Source organism: Triturus cristatus, chromosome 8 (genome assembly GCF_964204655.1).
Source record: "Triturus cristatus chromosome 8, aTriCri1.1, whole genome shotgun sequence".
Classification (NCBI taxonomy): domain Eukaryota; kingdom Metazoa; phylum Chordata; class Amphibia; order Caudata; family Salamandridae; genus Triturus; species Triturus cristatus.
The window spans coordinates 1,007,804,992-1,007,827,581 of record NC_140591.1 but is presented as its reverse complement, the minus strand read 5'-3'; the positions used below and the strand labels follow the sequence as shown (position 1 = coordinate 1,007,827,581).

The 22,590-nt window shown below is 47.2% G+C and overlaps 1 protein-coding gene across 1 annotated transcript in view; it reads right to left on the bottom strand.

Annotated features, from left to right (window-relative positions):
- The window catches only part of CFAP47 (cilia and flagella associated protein 47), a 2,697,962-nt gene that overhangs the window by 1,549,112 nt on the left and 1,126,260 nt on the right, over positions 1–22,590 (bottom strand). The window contains exon 44 of the mRNA XM_085622577.1: positions 22,113–22,339. Within this exon, the coding sequence (XP_085478703.1) occupies positions 22,113–22,339 (227 nt within the window). The remainder of the gene's footprint in view (positions 1–22,112; positions 22,340–22,590) is intronic.

The following is a 22,590-nucleotide window of genomic DNA, read 5'->3' as shown; positions in this document are numbered from 1 at the left end:
GAGCTTTCATAGGCCTCACTTCATATTGTAGGCAGTGGATCCCTCAGTACGCATTTCTAGCAAAACCACTTATTCAGTTAACCACACAGGAGGCAGCCACATCGACTGTTCTCCCTTGGACTCAGGAACATACACAAGCTTTTGAAAGCCTAAAGGAAGCTTTATGTCAAGCACCTGTTTTAGCAACGCCATGTTATAGCAAACATTTTACACTCTTTGTTACAGAACGCGAAGGTACTGCCTTGTCAGTACTCACTCAGGATCAAGCAGGATCATGCAAGCCATGTGCTTATTTTTCCAGTACATTAGATCCCGTAGCTCAGGCTTTGCCTGCATGCCTGAAATCAGTGGCAGCGACAGCTTTAGCAATCAGACAAAGCGATGCCATAGTATTAGGACACCCATTGACAGTTCAAGTACCACATGCAGTAGAGGTTCTTGTGAACCGAACACAAACACAACACTTGACCATAGCAAGACTTACCGGTTATGAACTGACATTGTTTCAACCACACATAGAGATCCGACGGTGTAATACATTGAATCCTGCTACACTATTACCTGTAATTGGAACAGACCCACTAGCTCATGATTGTGTTGAAATCATTGAAATAAAGACGAAACCTAGACAAGACTTGACAGACGTTCCATTGTTAGATCCAGACCTGACGTTGTATGTAGACGGATCATGCATGAGAGCAAGTACAGGAGATTTAGTGGCCGCGTATGCAGTCACAACAGACACTGAAGTTATTGAAACAAATTGTATAGATACTTTGTCAGCCCAAGCAGCAGAACTCATTGCTCTAACGCAAGCCTGTATTCAAGCCACAAATAAGAAAGTTAATGTATACACTGACTCACGTTATGCATTCGGAGTTGTACACGACTTCGGCGTGCTGTGGCGAGAGAGAGGTTATTTAACGTCCCATGGTGCCCACATTCAGCACGGACCCCTCATTCATGCTTTGTTAGACGCAATACATCTACCCACTGCTATATCGATTATGAAATGTAAAGCACACACGAAGGTTACTGATACCATTTCTCAAGGCAATGATTTAGCTGACAGAACAGCTAAACAGACTGCTCAGAATCGCACATTAGACATGACAAAGCCAATAGTTCAGACACCAACACAGTGTATGACAATTAAGGATCCCGCACTTGATGTAATTGACATACAGACACATGCCACAGCAGAAGAAATAAAGAAGTGGACTGAACTAGGAGGGATCCAGACAGATCAAGGGTGGATGACAAAGGAGAAATCTGTATGGTTTCTCCCTGATTCCATGGTTCAAGCCATTATAGCTACAGTTCACAGTCCAGCACATTTAGGAGAGAAGGCTATGCTAGACAGCATTCAGCACATTTGGTTCAACAAACATTTACGAGCAGCAGCTAAACAAAAAGTTCGTACCTGTATGATATGTTGTCAGTTTAATCCAGGAAAGAGTGTTCCCGTAGAGCAGGGTGGATTTCAGCCTCCTGACCATCCTTTTGAAGTCCTCCAGATGGATTATATTCAGATGGAACGTTGTCGAGGATTCAAATATGTCCTCGTAGTTGTCTGCGCTCTCTCCCGTTGGACAGAGGCGTATCCCGTATCAGATTACACTGCCCCGACTACTGCCAAGCAGCTAGTTCGAGAATTCTTCCCACGGTACGGTTTACCACGTGTTGTATATTCAGATAACGGTCAGCCTTTCTCATCCGAATTAATGAAACATGTCTCACTCTTGTTGGGATATCAGTGGAAATTCCACTGTGTCCGACACCCCGAGGCAGCAGGTCTCGTAGAAAGACATAACCAGACACTGAAAATCAGACTGTCCAAAATATGTAGAGAGAAAGGTGTCGACTGGATAGTAGCATTACCAGTTGCACTCTTTAATATGAGAATGGTAGCACACTCTAGAACAGGGCTATCCCCGTATGAGGTGATCTTTGGTAGACCACCGAATATGTGGGGGACGCCTATACCACGCAAAATAACTGACATTGACTGTAACATGCTGACAGATTACTTGGCTTCCTTGATGTCTGCACTACAATCTTCTCGTTCACAGGTAGCTGCAGCCTTTCCCGACAACACTGAGGCGAAACCCCATGACATTGTTCCGGGTAATCTTGTCTTTGTGAGAAATTTCGACAGGAAAAGTCAATTGGAGCCCAGGTGGAAAGCACCGAAGTTGGTCCTGTTGACCACAAGAACAGCCGTGAAGATCGAGGGACGTAAAGGGTGGATTCATTCAAGTCACGTCAAAAAATTCCATGGACTACCTTCAGATATAGACACTGTGCCCTGCACTCCCTCACAGACTGATTCAAAACTTCCTTTTGTTGAAAAGAATGACTCTCAGTGCTATAAATTAAAGCTTAGGCCCAAACAGTCGAGCAATTTGATTGTTTAAGTCCTCTCCAAGGTGAAGCGGTTGAATTGTCTCCGACATGTATCCCTTGGACCTGAGTAGAGAAAATACCCGAGAAATGTTGAAACGACAGGCGTATTGTAAATCACTGCGTAGCCACTGTATTGTGACTTTATTAATTTTGTTTTTCTTGAGTTTTTTAATAGTTACTGCAAGTATATTGTTGCATATGTATTATCCTGATTCTAAACGTGTTTTCAATATAACTGATGAACACTCTTTTAGTGACCTACCGCCACATGAGTTGTCCTATAGACTTGCGCTGCGTAATAACACATTCATTAGTATGTTACATCATTCCCATCAGACTAGTAATGCCACCAATTGTTGGGTGTGTGGCCGACTCCCTCCCTATCAGAATAACAAAGGAGTTCTGCCTTTCTTTCCACATCCATTCACACACAATGGCTCCTGTGGAGCATGGTTTAGTTTATTAAATTCCATAGACCCAGACACAGCAGTTTATCAACAACATTGGATATGGGGAAATCTGAATCTAGTTTTATTCAAAGTCTGTCACCCTAATAAGGAGGGTTACCCCAGTAGAACAGGAACTGATTTAGAAAATGAAGTGTATAAATTAGGTAATTTTACGCCTAATCTTATGATTTTGAATGTCAAATCCGAAGTTGAACTAATTCTGCCCACTATGTCAGTATTTCCAGTTAAGGGTGAATTATGTGTAAGAAAAGTTGGTTCCATACACATGGGCCATAGCCAATGCGTTACTACAGTAGAATATAGTGATCAAGGTAAATCTTCATTTAGAGCTTCTCGCCATTCTTACTTTATATGTGGTCAGACGGCATATATGCGTCTGCCTCTAGATTGGGATGGTACCTGTTACATAGCATTCCTTTTGCCACCTGTTTTCCTAGCTCCCCCTGATTATTATCGAAATGTTCATTTAGTACACAATAGAGAGCAAAGAGATCTCCCAGTTGTCGATTATACTGAAACAGCATGGGACAAGTATGTAGATTTCAATAAAGGTATCTTTCCCTATATAGGTACAATATCAAATAGTAAGCTGATACGCAGACTCACCAAGACTCTTGAAGCTGTAGTAAACGAGACTATAGCCGCCCTAGGCAATCTGACAGAGGAACAATCAGTGATGAGAATTGTTGTTCTCCAGAATCGTCTTGTCCTTGACGTCATCCTGGCCGATAGGGGCGGAGCTTGCAGGGTCATCGGATCCAGCTGCTGCATATTCATACCAGAAAATTCGCCATCTGTATATAAAGCTATAACACGCCTTCATAAGATTGTAAGCCAGATACACGAGAATCCAGGCACTTGGACGTGGTCCGGGTGGTTTTGGAGTGTGATATCAGCCTGGGGATGGAGAGTTCTATCCTTCCTAGGTATTGGCCTTCTTATGCTCTTCAGTTGTTGTTTATGCCTACAATGTGGACCAGCGATTTGTGGTCTGTGTGCCACATCGTGTATTCCACATCAAGGTTTTCGTTCAAAATACCGGAAGAAGAAGGAAGAAGAAATGATGCTCCATGAGCAAATCAATGGAATGATGAAGATTGATGTCTCGTGAAGGGCAAGAAGGGGACAAGGAGGGAATGTGGAAATGTGGATTTTCCTGATCAGTTATGTCCCCTATCTTGGACCCCAACGGTTCTATATGCATGTTACAAGTACATGTATGTTCCCTCCAGTTCCAGTTTCTAAGACGCAAACATATGTGTGTCTACCGTCGACATGTTCTCTGTCAGATCCGCCATCAATGGGCTGGATATTCGATTCCTAAGTATGAAAGGCCACCGACTTTAGATGGCTAAGTTACTCCATTTTTACAGTTCAGGCAAGTAGGCCCGATTCTGTCCTCAAAGCCTTTCCCTGCTCTCTGTCTTTGACAGCTTCAGCTTGAGCTCGCATCTGTATCCATGAACTTTGTCCTACTCCCTGTGCAGCTAACGGTGCCTGCCTCGGCCAGTTTTCGCCTGTCTGCCAAGAAGTTGTATTTCACCTTCGAATTATCTATTTTACTCTTCAGCCGATGCATTCCTGTCCAGTGATTTAGGTAAACATTTCCTTTAGCTCACAAGCAAAGGACTCAGCCTTTCCGTCCTCCTGCAAGTGATTCATAGCCCTGTTGCCATGGAAAGTTTTCTATCCCTCGCATCTCATATAGACACTTAGACGCTTGTACACGCACACAGTCAGTATAGAATAGATTCTGTCCGAGAGTTCTTCCTTGTGGATAACATAGTTCTTTAAACATAGGATGTTAGATATGATTTGGGATTAGGTTGACTTGACCCCAGACTTCTCGTCTCCACATGTAGAGCTAAATGTCAAGTCCCCTTCACCCCCTAGTTGCACGTCAATTACACGTCATGCTGCCGCGCGCGCATCTATGCCAAGTATTATCTTATAGATCCACCTATGTCTGATAATTCTAACCAATCATGTTTCTTTTATTCCTTATTACGCCTAGTTTCGATTATGTCACTGTTTTGTCACTTTTCTTATCAAATGTTACGCCTTCTACATTCGTTTCATTGTAATGCACTTATTATAAAAATACATGTCTGTTAATGAATTATTGTACTTCACTTCCTGAACCCTCGTGGTGACGGAACCTGAGGACCGCGACTCGAGTCGGCCATTTTGAATGGAATAAAGCCCATTAGAAAACCTCTTATACCACGGATTCTGCCTCTTGTTATTTTGAGCTATTTACTTTAATTTAAGATTCCGCATGAAATTCAGTCCGGTAATATTTATTTTTATTTACCACACACTAATAAGTGAAAGATGACAGGATGCGACAACCCGCCGCCACAAAAATGGGCGTTACACAAATATGAATGTGTGATAGACAATGCCAATGTATTACACTCATTCTCTGCGTTTATAACTGTCATAACCTTTTAACATGGGTTAATCAACATAAACGCATGAACATGTGAACAATCCTGAACCTAAATACAACGATGGTAGTGTGTTGTCTCTTTCTTTTCTTTTTTCCCTTCTACAGATGGAGTGATTATACGAGACACACTAGTCCAAAGCAAATAAGCAGCAGCTACCTGCCCTTATATAAAGTAGTATAGGGAAATTCTTTTCTACTTCTATTCCCAGGGGGCACCCAGTCCCGCCCTGAAGACAGTCCAGCACCCTTTATGGAGCAACAGCGGACTGAAACATGTTGGCAATAGGGTCTTAGGACCATAATATCCCTACCGACCCTTTTATTTGTTTTTATTTTCCCGGACAGATCCAAGAATAAAGGGAAACTGGGATCTGTCTGTGGACTTTCAATCTTTATCCCCCTGGCCAAATACATCTCATTAAGCGCTCCCTGAAAGATGGTCGAGCCCACCCTGACTTCTAGGCATCAGGGTGTCCCGATGATGAAGCGTGCCTCCTTTTCCACCCAATAGTGGCGTTATATTGAGAGCTTCACATAGGGTGTTCCATCTAAAGATAGTTCAGGGATTGTTACAGGAAACTTGACCACTTACTAGCGGTTAGGCAATCAGGGGAGTACTTATTGGTGAAATAGTGTTAAAACACGGGACGGTGCACTCCCCACTTGAGTTCCTCTCGGCCCCTCATCAAGCGAGGACATTTTCTTGCTTAATTTGTGTATCACTTATTTTTTATACAAAGTAAGCATTGCCCATATTTAGATCGCGACTGGCAAGCGAGAAACGGAAAAAGGAATATTATGCAATCAATGTCACAAAGTCACATTTGCAGCACAGAGACCAGGGTTTCAGTGCTACCTTTATTAAGCAACAGATTGCACAAGCTGTGGGAAAAACCTCAGTCTAAATGGCAATACATGTGAACATTTCACCCAGTTTCTGGTCATGGCTCCACCTTGTTTTTATACTAAAGTAAGCAGATCCCTGAGTGGACAAGGACGTTCTCATGCATATTACAATTCTCTGCCCTCCCCAACATTCTTCTATCTAGATAGCCATTTTCCCCACTAATAATCCATCCAGCATGGATCATAAATATCGCAGGTCAAGCTATATGGAGGGCTGTCACTGAGGATGACTTTGTGTGTAGGGCAGAAGATTTTGAATTGCATTCTAGCAGTAACATGAGTCAGCAGGCCTGAGACCCGGTTACTTGCCAGAGCCATGTTCTGTATGTTCATTACATTATATGCCCAATGTCCTTTGCTCTTAGTCTGAAGCATGACATATTTAGGTTACCCGAGTTTTACTGCCCTAAGTTTTAACTATGGTTAGTTTAAGCCCCAATAGGGCAGACCTCAACAAACCTGTAACAGGGGGTCCATGAAAAGTGACAATCGTATTTGTAGCAATCTTCAACCCAGCCAAGTTTGCTCTAGAGCATTAACAATAAAGGCAGATTTATATCACTGGAAAGGTAGTGTATTAACGCTAATGCATCAAATCTATGGCTATGTGCTACCACACTATTGTCGTGCAGAGGAAAAATCTGATTACTAATGCTTGACTCTCTCTCACGTACCAATGTGTAGGTCCTTGGTAAACTATTTTCGTTGTAATAAGCTTAGAATGTTTGAAGCACATAATGAACAAGTTGCTTACCTTTGGTAATGCTGTATTTGGTAGAGACTCTATGTAGCCTCAGATTCCTTACCTTAGAATATTCTCCATGGGTTAGACTGTTTCTAGAACTTTTTGAGCAGTACTCTTGCACACCGATAGGTGGCTTCGTTTGGCTCCACGTGGCACCGTCCGTAACTAAAAGTGTTGTGCACAGTGCCTTTATAGGCGCCACCCCAGTGCATTGACCTCAGTTTGTGACTATTTTTTCCACACCAGAAGCACAGAGCCATATTGAGGTGGTGCGACCAGTGTGCCAAAATGAGGCCTTGATGGATCTCTTTGAGGTGAAATGTACAGTTGACAGAACAGGAAGGGTGGAAGGATCAGTAAAGAATCTGTGACTAGATAGAGTCTTTACCAGATAAGGCGTTATAGAAGGTAAGTAATTTGTTCATATGATAGAGGCTTCTAGTCACAGATTCCTTACCTTAGAATAGACACCAAAGCAATCTCTACCTAGAAGTGTGTCTGTGAATCTGTTAAACCAAAAAGTCTTTGAGGACCGAACGGGCAAAATGCCCATCATGTGAACCAGACTGTCCAGGAAGTAATGCTTGGCAAATGTGTGCAGCAATACCCACGTAGCTGCCTGACAAATGTCCAGGACTGGAACTCCTTGAGCTAGTGCAGTTGTCGCAACTTTGGCTCTGCTAGAGTGAGTCCACGAGTCCTCAGGTTGCTTCTTGGCCATTACATAGCAGAATTTTATACAGAGGAAAACCCACCTGGAGATAGTTCCCTTGTGTAAGGTGTTTCCTTTCTTCGCAACCACAAATCCAATAGAGAGTTGATCGTCCACCCAGAATGTTCTGGTACGATTAATGTAGAATAACAATGCTCTTTTTGGATCCAGGAGGTTGAGCTTCTCTTCTTCCTTGGTAGGATAAGGGGGTGGGGGGCAAAGAAAGTACACAGTTTGATGGTTTGCCCGACGTGATAAGATGTGAACACCTTTTGTAAGAAGGAGGTAAGGATATAAAAAGGACCAGCTTGTCCGGAGAGAAAGCACCTGCAATTCGCTAACCCTCCTAGTAGATGTTATGGCCACAACGATACTGTTTTGAATGTAAGCTGTCTCAGAGGGCAGCTGTGATTGGTTCAAAGGGTTAACACATTAAAAAAGTGAGAACTAAATTCAGGATCCCATTGGGGCATAATAAAAGGTGTAGAGGTAAACATGTGCTGCAAACCTTTCAGGAAAAAAATCACGACGGGTGACTTGAACATGGAGGGTTGATCCGGCAACCGAAAGAATGCAGAGATAGCTTAAAGATACCCTTTAACAGTGCCCAAAGCAAGGCCTTGCCGGGCAAAAGAAGAGAAACACAAAAGGACTTTGGGCAAAAGTGTAGACAGAGGATATATGAACTTGGCAGCATACCAAACCACACATTTGTTCCATCGAAATGTGTTTACCGTTTTCGTTGAGGGACACCTGACTCCCAGAATGACATCACGCATTTTCTGGAGGGAGGTCAAAGACTATCAACTGTTTCTGCTCACTCTATGCATGCAGATGAAGTGTGCAGATTTGAGAGCAGGACCCTGCCTTGTTGCTGCAACAGGAGATCCTCCCAAAGACGCAGTCTGATCGGAGGACAGATGCTCATGCTCAGGAGTTTGGGATCACAAACTCTTCGCAAACAATCTGGGACCACTAAGACGACTTTGGCCCAGTCATTCCTGATCTTCTTCAGACCATTAGGCAGGAGTTGTATGAACAGAAAGGTGTACAGGAGTCCTGAGCTCCATTCGAGATGAAATGAGTCTCCAAGCGAGAGCCGCCTTGGAAACTCCAGCATGCAGAAGTGCAGACAATGCACACTCTCAACAGTGTCAAACAGATCTAACCAAAGTTCTCCCCAATCTCTGGATTGAGACGCTTATTGTGATCCTCACAGCATCGACGGCTGAGTTTGTCCACTCTGGGCCCACCAGATGGTGAACCACCAGGAATATGTCCTGAAATTTAATCCATGCCCAGAGAGACAGAGTCTCTTCACACAGGGTTCATGACTTGACTCTGCCTTGCTTGTTGCAATACCACATTTCGGGGGTTTTGTAGGTGAACACCTGAACTAGCCCCCCTTGATGGAAGGAAGAACGGCTTCAATGCCAGGCACATTACTCTCAGTTGCAACAGGTTTATGTGGAGCTGCGATTCTATAGGAGAGTAGAGTCTTGTGAATCCCTCATCTCCCAGATGGCCACCCCAACCCAAAAGATGTGCATCTGTCACCATTGTGAGATGTGGGTTGAGAAGGTAGAGGAGTCTGCCATTGACCCAATGGCAGACATGAATGCAGATTGATTACATTTCCGTATATCTGAACCAGGTTGGCAAGATTCCACTGTTGCTGCACCCACTGGGACCTCAGATTCCACTGCATATGACAATGGGTATGTTTTACCAGCAGGATACAAGAGGCAGGAGACCCAGCATCCTCAGAGCCAGTATCACCGAAATCCAGGATAGAGGCTGAAACATCAGAATCATAGCCTGATTATCCTAGGCTTGCCGTTCCGTAGAATAGAAAGGAAATTGCATTGTATCCTGAAAAGCTACAATGAAAAGAAGAGTCTGAGAAGAAATCAGGCGTTACTTTGGCACGTTTACAGTGACCTCTTGCTAATTCAGGGTGTCCACCGTTGTGAAGAGGTGAGAGATGGCTGCTGGGGCGAGCTCACCTTCAACAGCCAGTCATAAATGTAGGGGGAAGACTGGAATTCCTGATCTCCACAGGCCTACTGCAACCACTGCCATCAACTAGGGAACACCTGCAGGGTACTGGTAAGGGCAGAGGAGAGCACAGAAAACTGAAATGCTCATTTCCTAATGTGCATCGCAGGTAACAAATATGGGCAGGCAGGGCACAGCTTTAGTATTAGGCGTCCTGCAAGTCCAATGCTACCATCCAGACTCCAGGGTCGAGGGCAGACAGAATCTGAGCCAGAGTTAGCATCTTTAATTTTTCCTTTTTCAGGAAGTTATTGAGAGCGTATAGGTCTAGTATAGGGCGGAGTCCTCCGTGCTTTTTCAGCAGCAGAAAGTAGCAGGAATAGCAACTGCTACCTACTTCCGCTGTTGGAACTCTCTAAATGTCTCCTTGGGCCTGAATAGCCAGCACTTCCTGTCGCAAGATCGAAAGGTAGTCCTCCATCAAGCGATCAAGGTTGGTGACAAACGTGGCAGGGTCTGTTGGAAAGGTAGGGCATAAACCTGCTGGACAATCTGAAGCACCCATTTGTCTGATGTAATCTCTCACCCTTTTGGGACAAGTGGTGCTGAATCCTGCCACCAACTGTGTACCCATAATGATGTGAGGGTATATTAAAGAGGCTTTCAGGTTGCGACTGCAGTGGAGGAGCGGATTGGATAGACCTCTGGTCTTGGTTCCCACAGGCTAGTGGGTGCCATGTTAGCGAAAAGACAGAGGTGCCTGCTGGCCATGGTTGCTAGGGGAAAAAGAATGCAGCTGATAGCTCCTACTATAGCCATAGAAGCTGCAAACGGCGGCTGTCACAATACCATGGTGCGCCCACATGATCTAGCAGTGGTCGTACTAGCCTTGAAGCGTTGAAGCGCTGAATCCGTCTTGTCGCCAAAAAAGCAAGAGCCATCAATGGGAATATTCATAAGAGACACCTGGACAGTCCCAGAAAAGCCAGTAGTCCTCAGCCAGGCAAGACGTTGAAGTGCCACTTTGGAAGCAATGTCTCTGCCCATCAAAGTCAGATGTATCCAATCCACATTGAGTGTGATCTTCACTGTTTCTCTCCTGTCAGCAATAGCTTCGGAGACTATGGCTCGGACCTCCTCGGAGACCATGTGAAGCACTTCTGCAACGGTATCCCATACAGATTTGGAAAAGCAGCCCCATAAGTATGCAGTGTTGACTGACTGCAGTGCAAGGCTGATGGAAGGAAAATCCTCTTTCCAAAGGTATCCAGCCTCTTGGATTCCCTATCTGGTGATGTGGTAGGGAATGCGCCAAAATTAATTTTGGAGGTGCATGCCTGGACCACCAGGGTCTCAGGGGTGGGACTGTGGGTGAGGAAGGCTGGGTCCCAAGGAGTGAGGCAACAGAGGTGAGCGATGGTCATGTGCACAGAAGTGCCTGTACAAAGCTTGGCTTATCCCCCTAGCAAGACTTTGAGGGCTTTGTTGAAGGAGAGCAGGACTTTTGAGGGGGACACCCCAGGTTGGAGCACCTCTGTCAAGACGTTGTGCTTGATCTCTTCCATGGGCAGTGTCAGGTCCAGGATCTCAGCTGCCCTCTGAACCACTATCGCAAAGGAGGACCCTTCCTCCATAGCCACCGTGGTAGACAAGAGGAGATCAGTGACTGATGAGGTGTCCAGACCACTGGCATCAGCCAGGACCCCATACCAGTTGTTGTTGGCCATGGGCTCTCCTAGGTGGTCAGAATAACCATAGGGACCCTCGGTTCCCTTCCATTCATGTTCCTCAGAGGGCGCTTCAGGAAAATAGGGCTCTATCTCCAATTCAGTCTTTGTGGACCTAGTCGACATCGGTCTAGCTCTGTATCAGAGTCGGAATCACATGGGTTTGGAGGCTGCAGGAACAGCGCCACTGGAAGAGTCTGTCAAGGGGTTTGCAAAATCAAGGCAGATCCACCTAGGGGTACCGAGGGCCCAACAGGTGCCAAGGGCGAACTTACCTGTGGAACCGCAGTCAAAGTCCCTCTTGAACCCATTGAGCCCAAAGGCGCTCCAGAGGATTGAGCTATCCAAAAATGAGGTTCATTGCCTTACAACATTCTGTAACTGGGACAGCCGTCACTTCAGCTCTGGGAAACTCTGGGAAGCACAAAGTTGACCCAGGTTCAGGCATGGGCTCCAGAGAGACGACATGGAAGTAGGGCCTGGACTTGTAGCCTCATTTCTATGCCTCTTTCTATGATTAGGAGGGGCTCAGTGAAGTCTAATAACGCTTCTACTTCTTGGACTTCTTCTTATGGGACTTACCTGAAGGAGTCAGAAATTATGACAATAACTGTTGTGAGCGACTCCGAAAAGGCTCCTGGGACCTCTCTCGCAAACGGGATGTGGAGCGGTGCTAAGTTGTGTGGCGAGCATCCAGAAGTTTTGTGGCCTGCTTGTGGAAGGCTTTGGAGCCATGGTCCTGCAATTAGGGCATGTCTTGAAATCATTGTCCTGCTTCAGACACCCCAGTCACACCAAGTGGGGGTCTGTCACAGACATTTGCCTGTGACAGGCACCTTAAGATTTGAAACCAGTCTGTCTATTGGAAGACATTCTGCAAAAAAAGAGAGGCACACTGGTTGAATGAAGTCAACAAAACGGTTGAAAAACTCAGTTAAAATGTGACTGCGGGGAGATCTGCAATGACAGCACACTGGGAAGCCACCTGTAGAGACACAGTTCATGTCACTTCCGGAGCTGATGATGCAGATGATGCCACGCAGATCCAAATTACTCCACCTACCGTCTGCGAAGGGGACTGCTCAAAAAATTCCAGATCCTGTCGGGGGAATATTCCACGATAAGGAATCTTCGGCTACAAGAAGTCTTCGTCAGATATGCATTATAAATCCTATCATTGATTTTTTTAGATTAAAGATACATTGTACCTTCATCACAATAAATGAAAAAATACATTGCTACTTGTTTGACAAAATTGATTAGAAATGAGTAGTCTTTCAAAAATACCCATCCTCCTAATGACAGAGATGAAGCAAGTGCATTTTTCCTTACAAGCTGAGAGATGAATGGCATGCAGCCACCGGAACACCGAACACACATTCTGAATGCTGGGAGCAAGCAGATACAAATAAACTCTTAATTTTATCAGTGGAAAGAAAAGGACAAAACTTCTTCCATGGCAGAGAAACTAATTTCCATATTGAGGATATAATCACTAGTCCTATGTCACTCAGGGTTTCGCTTTTATACTAATACATCTAATAATCCAATAGCTTTCGGATGTGTTCAGAAGGGAGGCAAGGTTGCCTCAGAAAGGGGGCTAAATTGATCACTGGGTCCCCCCATTGAGCCAAGACAAAACTAGTTATGAACAACAAGAGTATTTATGCTCCTTTTTAGAGGCTTGTTGAAGGGTCTCTCTGAGTCCCTCATAATTTCCTTCCATGGTATGTCTTCAGGAGTTCCTTTCTTGCCAACGTACGACAATTACACGAAATCATGCAAACCCTCACTCAATGAATTGTAGATGCTAGGTGGTGGTGGTGGGAGGAGTTGACACTTGCACCTGAATAGAACTGTGCCTGTTGCCACACAAAGAGCAAGGTGGGTGCTTCGTTTTCGCCCCTGGGCAAGAGTGTGTGGACCTCTTTTTCCCAGCAAAGCCTTTGCTCATTGAGCGACGGCCCCCCAGGTGGGGAGACTACCATGTATGGCACCTGAGGGGGAAAAGCGCAGTCCAGTGGCACCCTCCCTTCCTAGGAGGATATTGCTGGCCATTTAGGACCCCCCCACTCCCCAAGTTGGGGCTGCGTTGACCAGTAAGCCACAGTGCCAAGGAAGGATCTCTGCTGTGGCCGCTGCCTGGAGGCAAGATAGAGCAGGTCTCCAAGCACGCAAGGACTGCAGACAGTGAGTCAGGCTGTGGGGGAGTCCTCCAGCCACCTCACACTTCTTCGTGGCGGCACTGCAGTTGTAAGAAGGCCAGGGGGCCCCGGGTGAATATTGGAGACTGGCTCCTCGTGTACCCTGTGGTGCATCCCTGGAATCCCCAGCAAGGGGATTTCCACTGGTCTCCGCCTCGGAGTGGCTGCATTCTGGTATTACCCCGACATCGGGGACATCCATGCGAGGCCTCCCTGTGGAATTCTGTAGTGTGGCTCAGGCACACACCTAGGAGGCATTGGTTCACTGAATGGCTCTTTGCCCAGCGGGGTAAATCCTCCACAGGGAACCCGTTCATCACTGGGAGATGACTTGGTTTCACATAAGAACTTGCCCTAATTACCATATAATGCCTAATAGGGCACTCCTGTGTCTTACATGGATCCCAGTTTTACCATATAACCTAGAATAGGATTGCAGGCGCACTGCACCCTACATCAGTGTTGGAATATTTGGGGATCTATGCATTATGCTGATGTATGGTACTTCATTTGTTGTGGGTTCATAATCTGCTGCATTTCATGTTCTAAGGATTTACTGATGGTATGTATGTCGTTTTTAAGGCTCACCTTGTCAGGATATTTGTGATTCATGTCATTTTGGTCTTTGTTTTATGTACAATATATGATATATTTTGATATCATCCTGTTTGGTGTCTCTTTTGTGGTGTATTTATTGTGCTACTGGTGTGAGTGTGTCTTGAAAACGCTTTTACTCATTGCCTTTGGGGATAAGCCTGACAGCTCTGTGCCAAGCTATCAGGGGGTGAACACAGGTTATCTTTGGTGTGTAACTTACTTGCCCTGACTAGAGTGGTGGGTTCTGCCTGGCTTAGGTGTGTCAAACAGAAACCCCATTTCTAATAATTGTCACACACAATATGGCCACTGTTTTGGCTCCAACCTAGTCCATTTCTTGCATTGGACAGTCAACAGAAGAAAAATGCAAGTCTTCTAATCAGAAATGGTGTAAAATATCTATGCTCCAGAGGTGGGACCAACACAAGAATATTGTGGAAAGCTTTTCAATAAAGAGCAGGCAACTGAGATGGATGAGAAAGCCATACAATCATGAGCAAGGGGCCCATTGAAAGCTCACTCTCTATATTAGATCATAAAAAATAGGTCTCCAGCAATGGACAGCTAAAGTCATCTGTAGATCAAGAATGAAAAAACATATGCGGCCTATTTACAAACAGCATTCTGTAGTTCGTTTAGTAGAGCTACAAAAGAACAAGTTACTTACCTTCGGTAACGATATATCTGTAAGAAACATTAATTAGTTAGATTCCTTACCTTAGAATATTCCCAGGCGTCAGGCTGGATCCGGAAAGATTTGTCGTCAGCAATACCCTTGCGCGTCGCTAGCAGTCGTCTGCGGCTCCGCGTCTGTCATCGTGATCGCCGGGATGACATAGTCGGAGTACTTAGACGCCGCCCTCGCGCGCTGACGTCAGTTCTTGTACATAGCTTTCCGCGCCAGGAACGCAGAGCCATGCAAGAAACCGACACTGGTGCCATGAATCAAGGGCCCCGAAAGGGATGCCTTAACCCTAGATATCAGTTCGCACAACGGGGAGGATGGGTGGGGCGGTAAGGAATCTAACTAACTAATGTTTCTTACAGATATATTGTTACCGAAGGTAAGTAACTTGTTCATCTGAAAGAAACACGTTAGTTAGATTCCTTACCTTAGAATAGATACCCTAGCAATACCAACCCCCGTGGTGGGGCTGCGAACCAAGATCACACCAGGAAGTCGTGGAGAACGGAACGGCCAAAGAAGCCGTCTCTCCGGACTTGGCTGTCCAGGCAGTAATGCTTAGCAAACGTATGCAGCGAGACCCACGTTGCTGCCTGACAAATGTCCTGCAGAGGGACCACCTGTCCCAGGGCAGTAGTAGCCGCTGTGGCCCGAGTGGAATGGGCCCTCAGCCCCGCAGGAGGTTCCTTCTTAGCCAAGGAATAACAGGCCTTAATGCACAAAACGACCCACCGAGAGATGGTCCGCTTATGCACCGCCCGCACCTTCTTAGCGTCCACGTAGCCAACGAAGAGTTGGTCGTCCATCCGGAACTGTTTCATGTGGTCCAGGTAGAAGGAGAACGCACGTTTTGGGTCCAGACGGTGGAGCCTCTCTTCCTCTTTCGAGGGATGCGGAGGCGGAAAGCAGGTGGGCAATGTAACAGACTGGTCGATGTGAAAGGCAGTAACCACCTTAGAGAGAAAGGAAGGACGAGTCCTGAGAACAACTTTGTCTGGATGGGCAGAGAGGAAAGGAGGTGTAGAAGAAAGAGCCTGGAGCTCACTCACTCACTCTTCTGGCAGAGGTGATGGCAACCAGGAAAGCAGTCTTAAGAGTCAGAAGACGAAGAAGACAATTATGAAGTGGCTCAAAAGGAGCGCACATCAGATAGATTAACACCAGGTTCAAGTCCCACTGAGGCATTACGAAAGGGACAGGAGGAAACATGTGAGTAATGCCTTTAAAGAATCTAGCAACAACAGGGGACTTGAAAAGAGAAGGGTGATCAGGAAGCCGTAAGAAGGCAGAAACAGCTGAAAGATATCCCTTGAGGGTGCCCAGAGCAGAGCCCTGCTGGGCCAGGGAAAGAAGAAAGAGGAGAACTTCAGAAAGAGGGGCGGAAATGGGATCCACAGCCTTTGCTGTGCAACATGCCACAAATTTTTCCCACCTGCAGGCGTATACCGTTTTAGTGGAGGGACGCCTGGCTGCCAGAATGACATCACAGACTTCAGGAGGCAAGTCAAATGGCATCAACTGTTGCCGCTCAATCTCCACGCATGGAGGTGGAGGCTGGACAGGTTTGGGTGGAGGACCATCCCCTGCTGCTGCGACAGAAGGTCCTCCTGAAGAGGCAGTCGAATCGGGGGATCAATTGACAGACTGAGTAGCTTGGGATACCAGTATCTTCATGCCCAATCCGGAGCCACAAGGATGACTTGGACCCGGTCGCGCCTGATCTTCTTCAGCACTCTGGGCAGAAGTGGTATAGGCGGAAAGGCATACAACAGACCGCAACTGCACTCGCGACGAAAAGCGTCTCCGAGCGAGTGCCACCTTAGAAATTCCAACGCGCAGAACTGATGACCTTGCGCATTCTCTTCGGTGGCGAATAGATCTAACCAAAGCTCTCCCAACTGCCGAAAGAGGCCTTGCGCAACGTCTGAGTTCAGATGCCATTCGTGATCCATCATGCACCGGCAGCTGAGTTCGTCCACCCTGGCGTTCAGAGAGCCCGCCAGGTGTTGAACCACCAGAGTGATGCCCTGATGTTCCTGCCATGTCCAGAGGCGCAGAGCCTCCTGACAAAGGGTCCACGAGCCCACCCCGCCCTGTTTGTTGCAATACCACATGGCGGTGGTGTTGTCCGTGAACACCTGCACTACACTTCCCCGTACAGAGGGAAGGAATGCCTTCAGTGCAAGCCGGATCGCCCTCAGCTCCAATAGGTTGATATGGAGCCGGGACTCCGCCGGAGACCAGAGGCCTCTGATCTCTGCCTCTCCCATGTTGCCCCCCCATCCCAGGAGGGACGCATCCGTCACCACTACATGCTCTGGTTGGGGCAGGGAGAGGGATCTGCCACTGACCCAATCGCGGTCCGTGAGCCACCACTGCAACTGTATTGCAGTGCCCTCCGAGATCAGGACGTGGTCAGACAGGTTGCCCCGATGTTAAGCCCACTGGAACTTCAGGTCCCACTGCAGAGCCCGCATTCGCCACTTGGCGTGATGCACCAGCAGGAAGCAGGAGGCCATTAGACCCAGCAGCTGCAGGAACATCCTTACCGAAACCTGTGATAAAAGCTGAAAGATCGGAATCAGAGCCTGAATATCCCGAACCCGCTGTTCTGGAGGATAGACCCGAAACAGCGCCGAGTCCAGAACCGCTCCAATGAAAAGAAGCTTCTGGGAGGGACTCAGATGCGACTTCGGCACGTTGATGGAGAACCCCAGCAAATGCAGGAGGTCGGCCGTAGTCTGGAGGTGGGAGACGACTGCCTGGGGCGAGCCCGCCTTCAACAACCAGTCGTCGAGATAGAGAAAGGCTGGAACCCCTAATCTGCGCAGATGAGCTGCGACCACCACCATCACTTTCGTGAACACCCGAGGGGCACTGGTGAGGCCGAAGGGGAGCACGGTAAACTGAAAGTGCTTGGGCCTACCGTGAACTGCAGGTAACGCCGGTGGGCCGGCAGGACGGGGATGTGGAAATATGCATCCTACAAGTCCAACACTACCATCCAGTCTCCAGGGTCTAGGGCAGCTAGAACCTGAGCTAAGGTGAGCATCTTGAACTTCTCCTTCTGGAGGAAGGCGTTGACGCTCCTGAGGTCCAAGATAGGGCGTAGGCCCCCTTTGCCCTTCTTGGGAACCAGAAAGTAATGGGAGTAACAACCCTGACCTACTTCTGGGCCAGGAACGCGCTCGATGGCCCCCTTGGCCAAGAAGGCCGTAACTTCCTCCTGCAGAAGTTGCAAGCGATCCCCCGACATGCTGTGGTATTGCGGTAGCATGGCTGGAGGGGTCGCCTCGAAGGGGAGGGAGTAGCCCCTTCGGAAGATTTGCAGCACCCACCCGTCTGACGTGATGGTACGCCAGTGGAGCAGGTGATGGCGAACTCTGCCTCCCACTGGCTTGGAATGGGCCTGAAAGGTCGGACTAGGAAGGCTTTGAGGCAGATGCCGCGGGGGCAGATGTGGGCTGACCGGCTCTCTGTCCCCCTGCTCTGCCTCGGCGGAATCCACGTCTGCGACTGTGTTGAGGCTGGTTCTGTGGCCTGTGGCTAGACAGACGTGCGGGGGCGCCCCTTCCTTGGCCACAAAAGGGGCAAAAAGCAGAAGTTTGCGGGCGCGGGACCGAGAGGCCCAAGGACTTGGCCGTAGCCCTGGAGTCCTTAGAGCGCTTCAGCGCACTATCCGCTTTGTCGCCAAAAAGGCAACGGCCATCGAAGGGCATGTCCATGAGGGTGCTCTGGACATCCCCGGAGAAATTTGTGGAGAACGTCCGCCACAGTATCCCACAAGGAATGGGTGTAACCATCCAAAGGACACGCGGTATTAATGGACCACAACACCATACTGAGGGAGGAAAACAGCTTCTTCCCAAACTATACCAACCTTTTGGGTTCCTGATCCGGAGGAGCGGACAGGAAGGCTTTCTGGGACGTAGAGGCCTGGATAACCAGGCTCTCAGGGGTGGGGTGCACTGACAGAAAGCTGGGGTTGCCCGGAGCAGGGCGGTGGCGCCGGGCCATGTTCCGGCCCACAGGAGTGACTGTGGAGGGCTTGGACCAGGTGCCCATCAGAACGTCAGTGAGTGCTTCATTAAACTGCAGTAGAGGCTCCGAAGAGCTTACTGGCGGTTGAAGCACCTCAGTTAGGAGGTTAGTCCATGGCTTCGGCAGCCCTGCGCAGCACCACAGAATAGGTTGCACCCTCCTCCGTAGCCACGGAGGGAGGAGAGATGAAGCCAGTGTCAGGTGAAGTATCGAGACCACTGGTATCCCCCAGCTCATCTGCCCAGTCCTGATTAAACTGGCACTGCTGTGCCAGAGGGTCCTCAGACCCCTCTAAGTCGTCCCCGTCATCCGACTCCTGGTAGACAGGTTGAAAGGACGGAGCCGGGCGGTAGATAAATTGCTCATCTGTCTGTGCCGGACCGGGGCTAAAACTGGGGACGACATCGTCCTAAGACGGCGCTGGGGGCGGCACCATAGGGATCGGCGCCGGTGGAGTGGTCGTAAGGTCAACCGGCGTCGACCAGGATCCAGGCCTGTATCCCACGTGGGCCAGCGGCGTCGGGACCGAAGTCGACGATGGCGCCGGGGCTGAAACCGCCGGCTCGCTAGGCCTCTCAAGCGGACACGCGGGGCCTGAAGGATGCCGACAGGCTGCGACGGTGGAGCGAGACTCCTCATGGCCACGAGGAAGTCTCGAACCTCGTCTGGAGTCGTGTTAGGCCCAGGGACCGGAGGGTATGGGGCCGGACAAGACTCCTGCGGCTCTGAGAGAGCCGCATGGGTGGTGCCACCCGAACTCTCAGCCGAGTCGCGCGACCGGCGAGGGGAGTCAGAAGAGCGATGTCACCTCTTTGACTTCTTCTTACTGTGCCTCGACTTACCTGATTGTGAGGACTTCTAACCCGATGAGCGGTGATGACTTCGGCTCCGCGACCGGTCCCTCAACCTCCTCCTCGACCGGGACCTCGAGCGGCGCGGAGCCGACTGCCGGAGCTCGAGGAGCATGCGGGACCGCTATTGCCTAGCCTTCGAGGTCAAGGCCCGGAAGTCAGGGCACGACTGGGCATCATGGTCGGCCCCAAGGCAGTAGAGACACCGACGGTGGTGATCCGTAACCGACTTCAGTCGGTTACAGGCATCGCACGGCTTGAAACCAGGCATCCCTACCGGCACCAGGAGTCGAGGTTGACTCGAAAGATGAACCAAAAAAGTCCCAAAAGTTAAGTCAAAAAATGACTAAAGGGTATGCTCATTCTCGGATCTGCGCTTACTGTCGCGGAAAAAACAAGAACTGACGTCAGCGCGCGAGTGTGGCGTCTAAGTACTCCAACGACGTCATCCCGGCGATCACGACGCCGACGATGGACGCGGAGCCACAGACGACGCCTAGCGATGCACAAGGGTATTGCTGATGAAAAATCTTTCCTGATCCAGCCGGCGCCTGGGGATATTCTAAGGTAAGGAATCTAACTAACGTGTTTCTTTCAGATGCACTAAATAGCACTACTCACATACAACAAAATGCTGTCCACTAACTTATGTTCGGAGGCCTCCTTCTCTCCTTTCTTTTATACGGGTGACCTCCACCCCAATTGCGGAGTTCTCCACACACTAATATATATATGTTTCAGTAGTAAATGTGGGAGGGACGGGGGAGTGGCTGGAAAATGGGGAATACTTACTACTAAATGGGAGCATTTTAGGTAGGATTAACAAGAGGTTTAGGAAAGAATATGTACCCACTCAAAAAACAGTAATTCCATTACTATTCACAAATTGCACTTCTATAGTTAGTACAGGCAAAACAGACCCAAAACAGTTGTAAATGAAATCCAGATCAGACCTGTAGTAAGCCCCACAAATGGGCAACCACTAGTACTGCAACGACCTTGTATAAAAAAAAATCAACTGAGGAGGAACTTAGAATAGAACCTCCCAGGAAATAATTTATTTCACTATTTCAAACATATATATGTATTACATTTGTTGTTAATATTATTTATGAATTATATATGAATACAAATAAATATGTTTTAGTTCAATACAATTTTAATACACAATAACAATACAAAATTTTAGTTCGGGTGGAAATTTTAAAAAATCTTTAAAACTATTTGTGTGTGTGTGTGTGTGTTTTTAATGGTGCTGTACCAGGTTTTCTTTTGTTCCACATTTAAAATATATACAGTGAATTTATAATTATATTCAACATAAAAAGATTATTTACTGAATGTTTTTAAAAAAGTTCAATAAGCTATTAAAAGTGTCCCTATACGTACAGTATGAAGATTCACTACCGGAGAGACCTACGCTTATGTGGGAAAAATTACTAGTTGTAACTTTGCACTCATAAATGTGGCTCCAATCCCTGTTTCATGAGGAAGGAGACATTCTAGTCTATACTTTGTAGCAAACTTACACTCGGAAATGGTGAATAGAATAAAAATAAAATGTACTACAAACCGCAAGAGTAAATTTACACTTGATGTAGATTTCCTCATGTGTAAATTTACCTTTGTGAATAAGAACCCATCGAGCTCAGAATGACATGGTTCTGAGCTGCTATCTAAACGTCTACTGTGTGCATCCCATGAGGGAGACTATTCTACTGGGGCACAACTCAGCAGAGAACCACTTGCCAGGGGTTTCACTAGCAACAGTAACAAATATCAGGTCTAAACCCATTTTAGGAGTTGGTAAAAGTTTGCCGACTCCTAACATGGGATTCATATATATACATATATATATATATTTAGATATATATATATATTTATTTATTTTTAAAGAAAAAACATTTTTATGGTTGCAAACCCCGAATCAGTGTTTGCAGCTGTAAAAATGCTTTGCACATCTGAACCACAGTGTTTAGGAATATTCGAAATTGCAGAAATCTTTAGGGGCATTAAGTAGGTTGGTGGTAATGGGGCTCGCTCACTCGGTCAGATTTGGCCAGGTTATTCATGCATCACTGCTTTTCAAGCTCACAATCTCCCACAATAGCAGCAGCACACAAAAAAAGCAAATATATAAAGTGTTAGGTTGTTTAAACAGTGTAATAATGTGGAGGAAAATAGGTGCGGAAATGAACCAGTTGTTCATTTTCACGTAGATCGCTGAAGGCGTAAGGTCAGGTGTCGTTTTATGATTTTACGCAGAAACGTTAAAAAGATGAAAAGCATTCTCCCGAGGTGGGAGTGTGACTCTCTACCTCCAATCTTGTCAGGCCCGTGGCTGCCACTGCCGCTCGCAGGCTGCTGCTCTCCAGAGTGCCTGTGATCCTTCTGCGTTCATACTCCAGCGCTGTCATCTGCTTCTGGGCAGCGAGCGCCAGCGCCCTCTCCCTGGCCTCATTAACCAGCGGGACCCTCAGCTCCTCCACCAGCACGCCGTGGTGGCTGCATTTGAAGCACATAGGCTGCTGTGCCCCCCCGGCATCTGCAAAACAGGAAGATATTTGCATAAAGGGAACTTGTGTCCACAAGAACGCATCGAGAAATATCTGTCTGGGAAGAAAGAAGCTTAAATAAAAATAAAAATCCGCCTGAAAACGGCAGCAGCCCTATAAAAAATTTTTTTTAAAAAAATCCTCAAACTCTAAATCAATAAATGCAGCATTTTAATCATTTATTGGCATAACAAGTTGTCCATAGAATGTAAAACCGAAATATAAATGTCACGAAAACGTG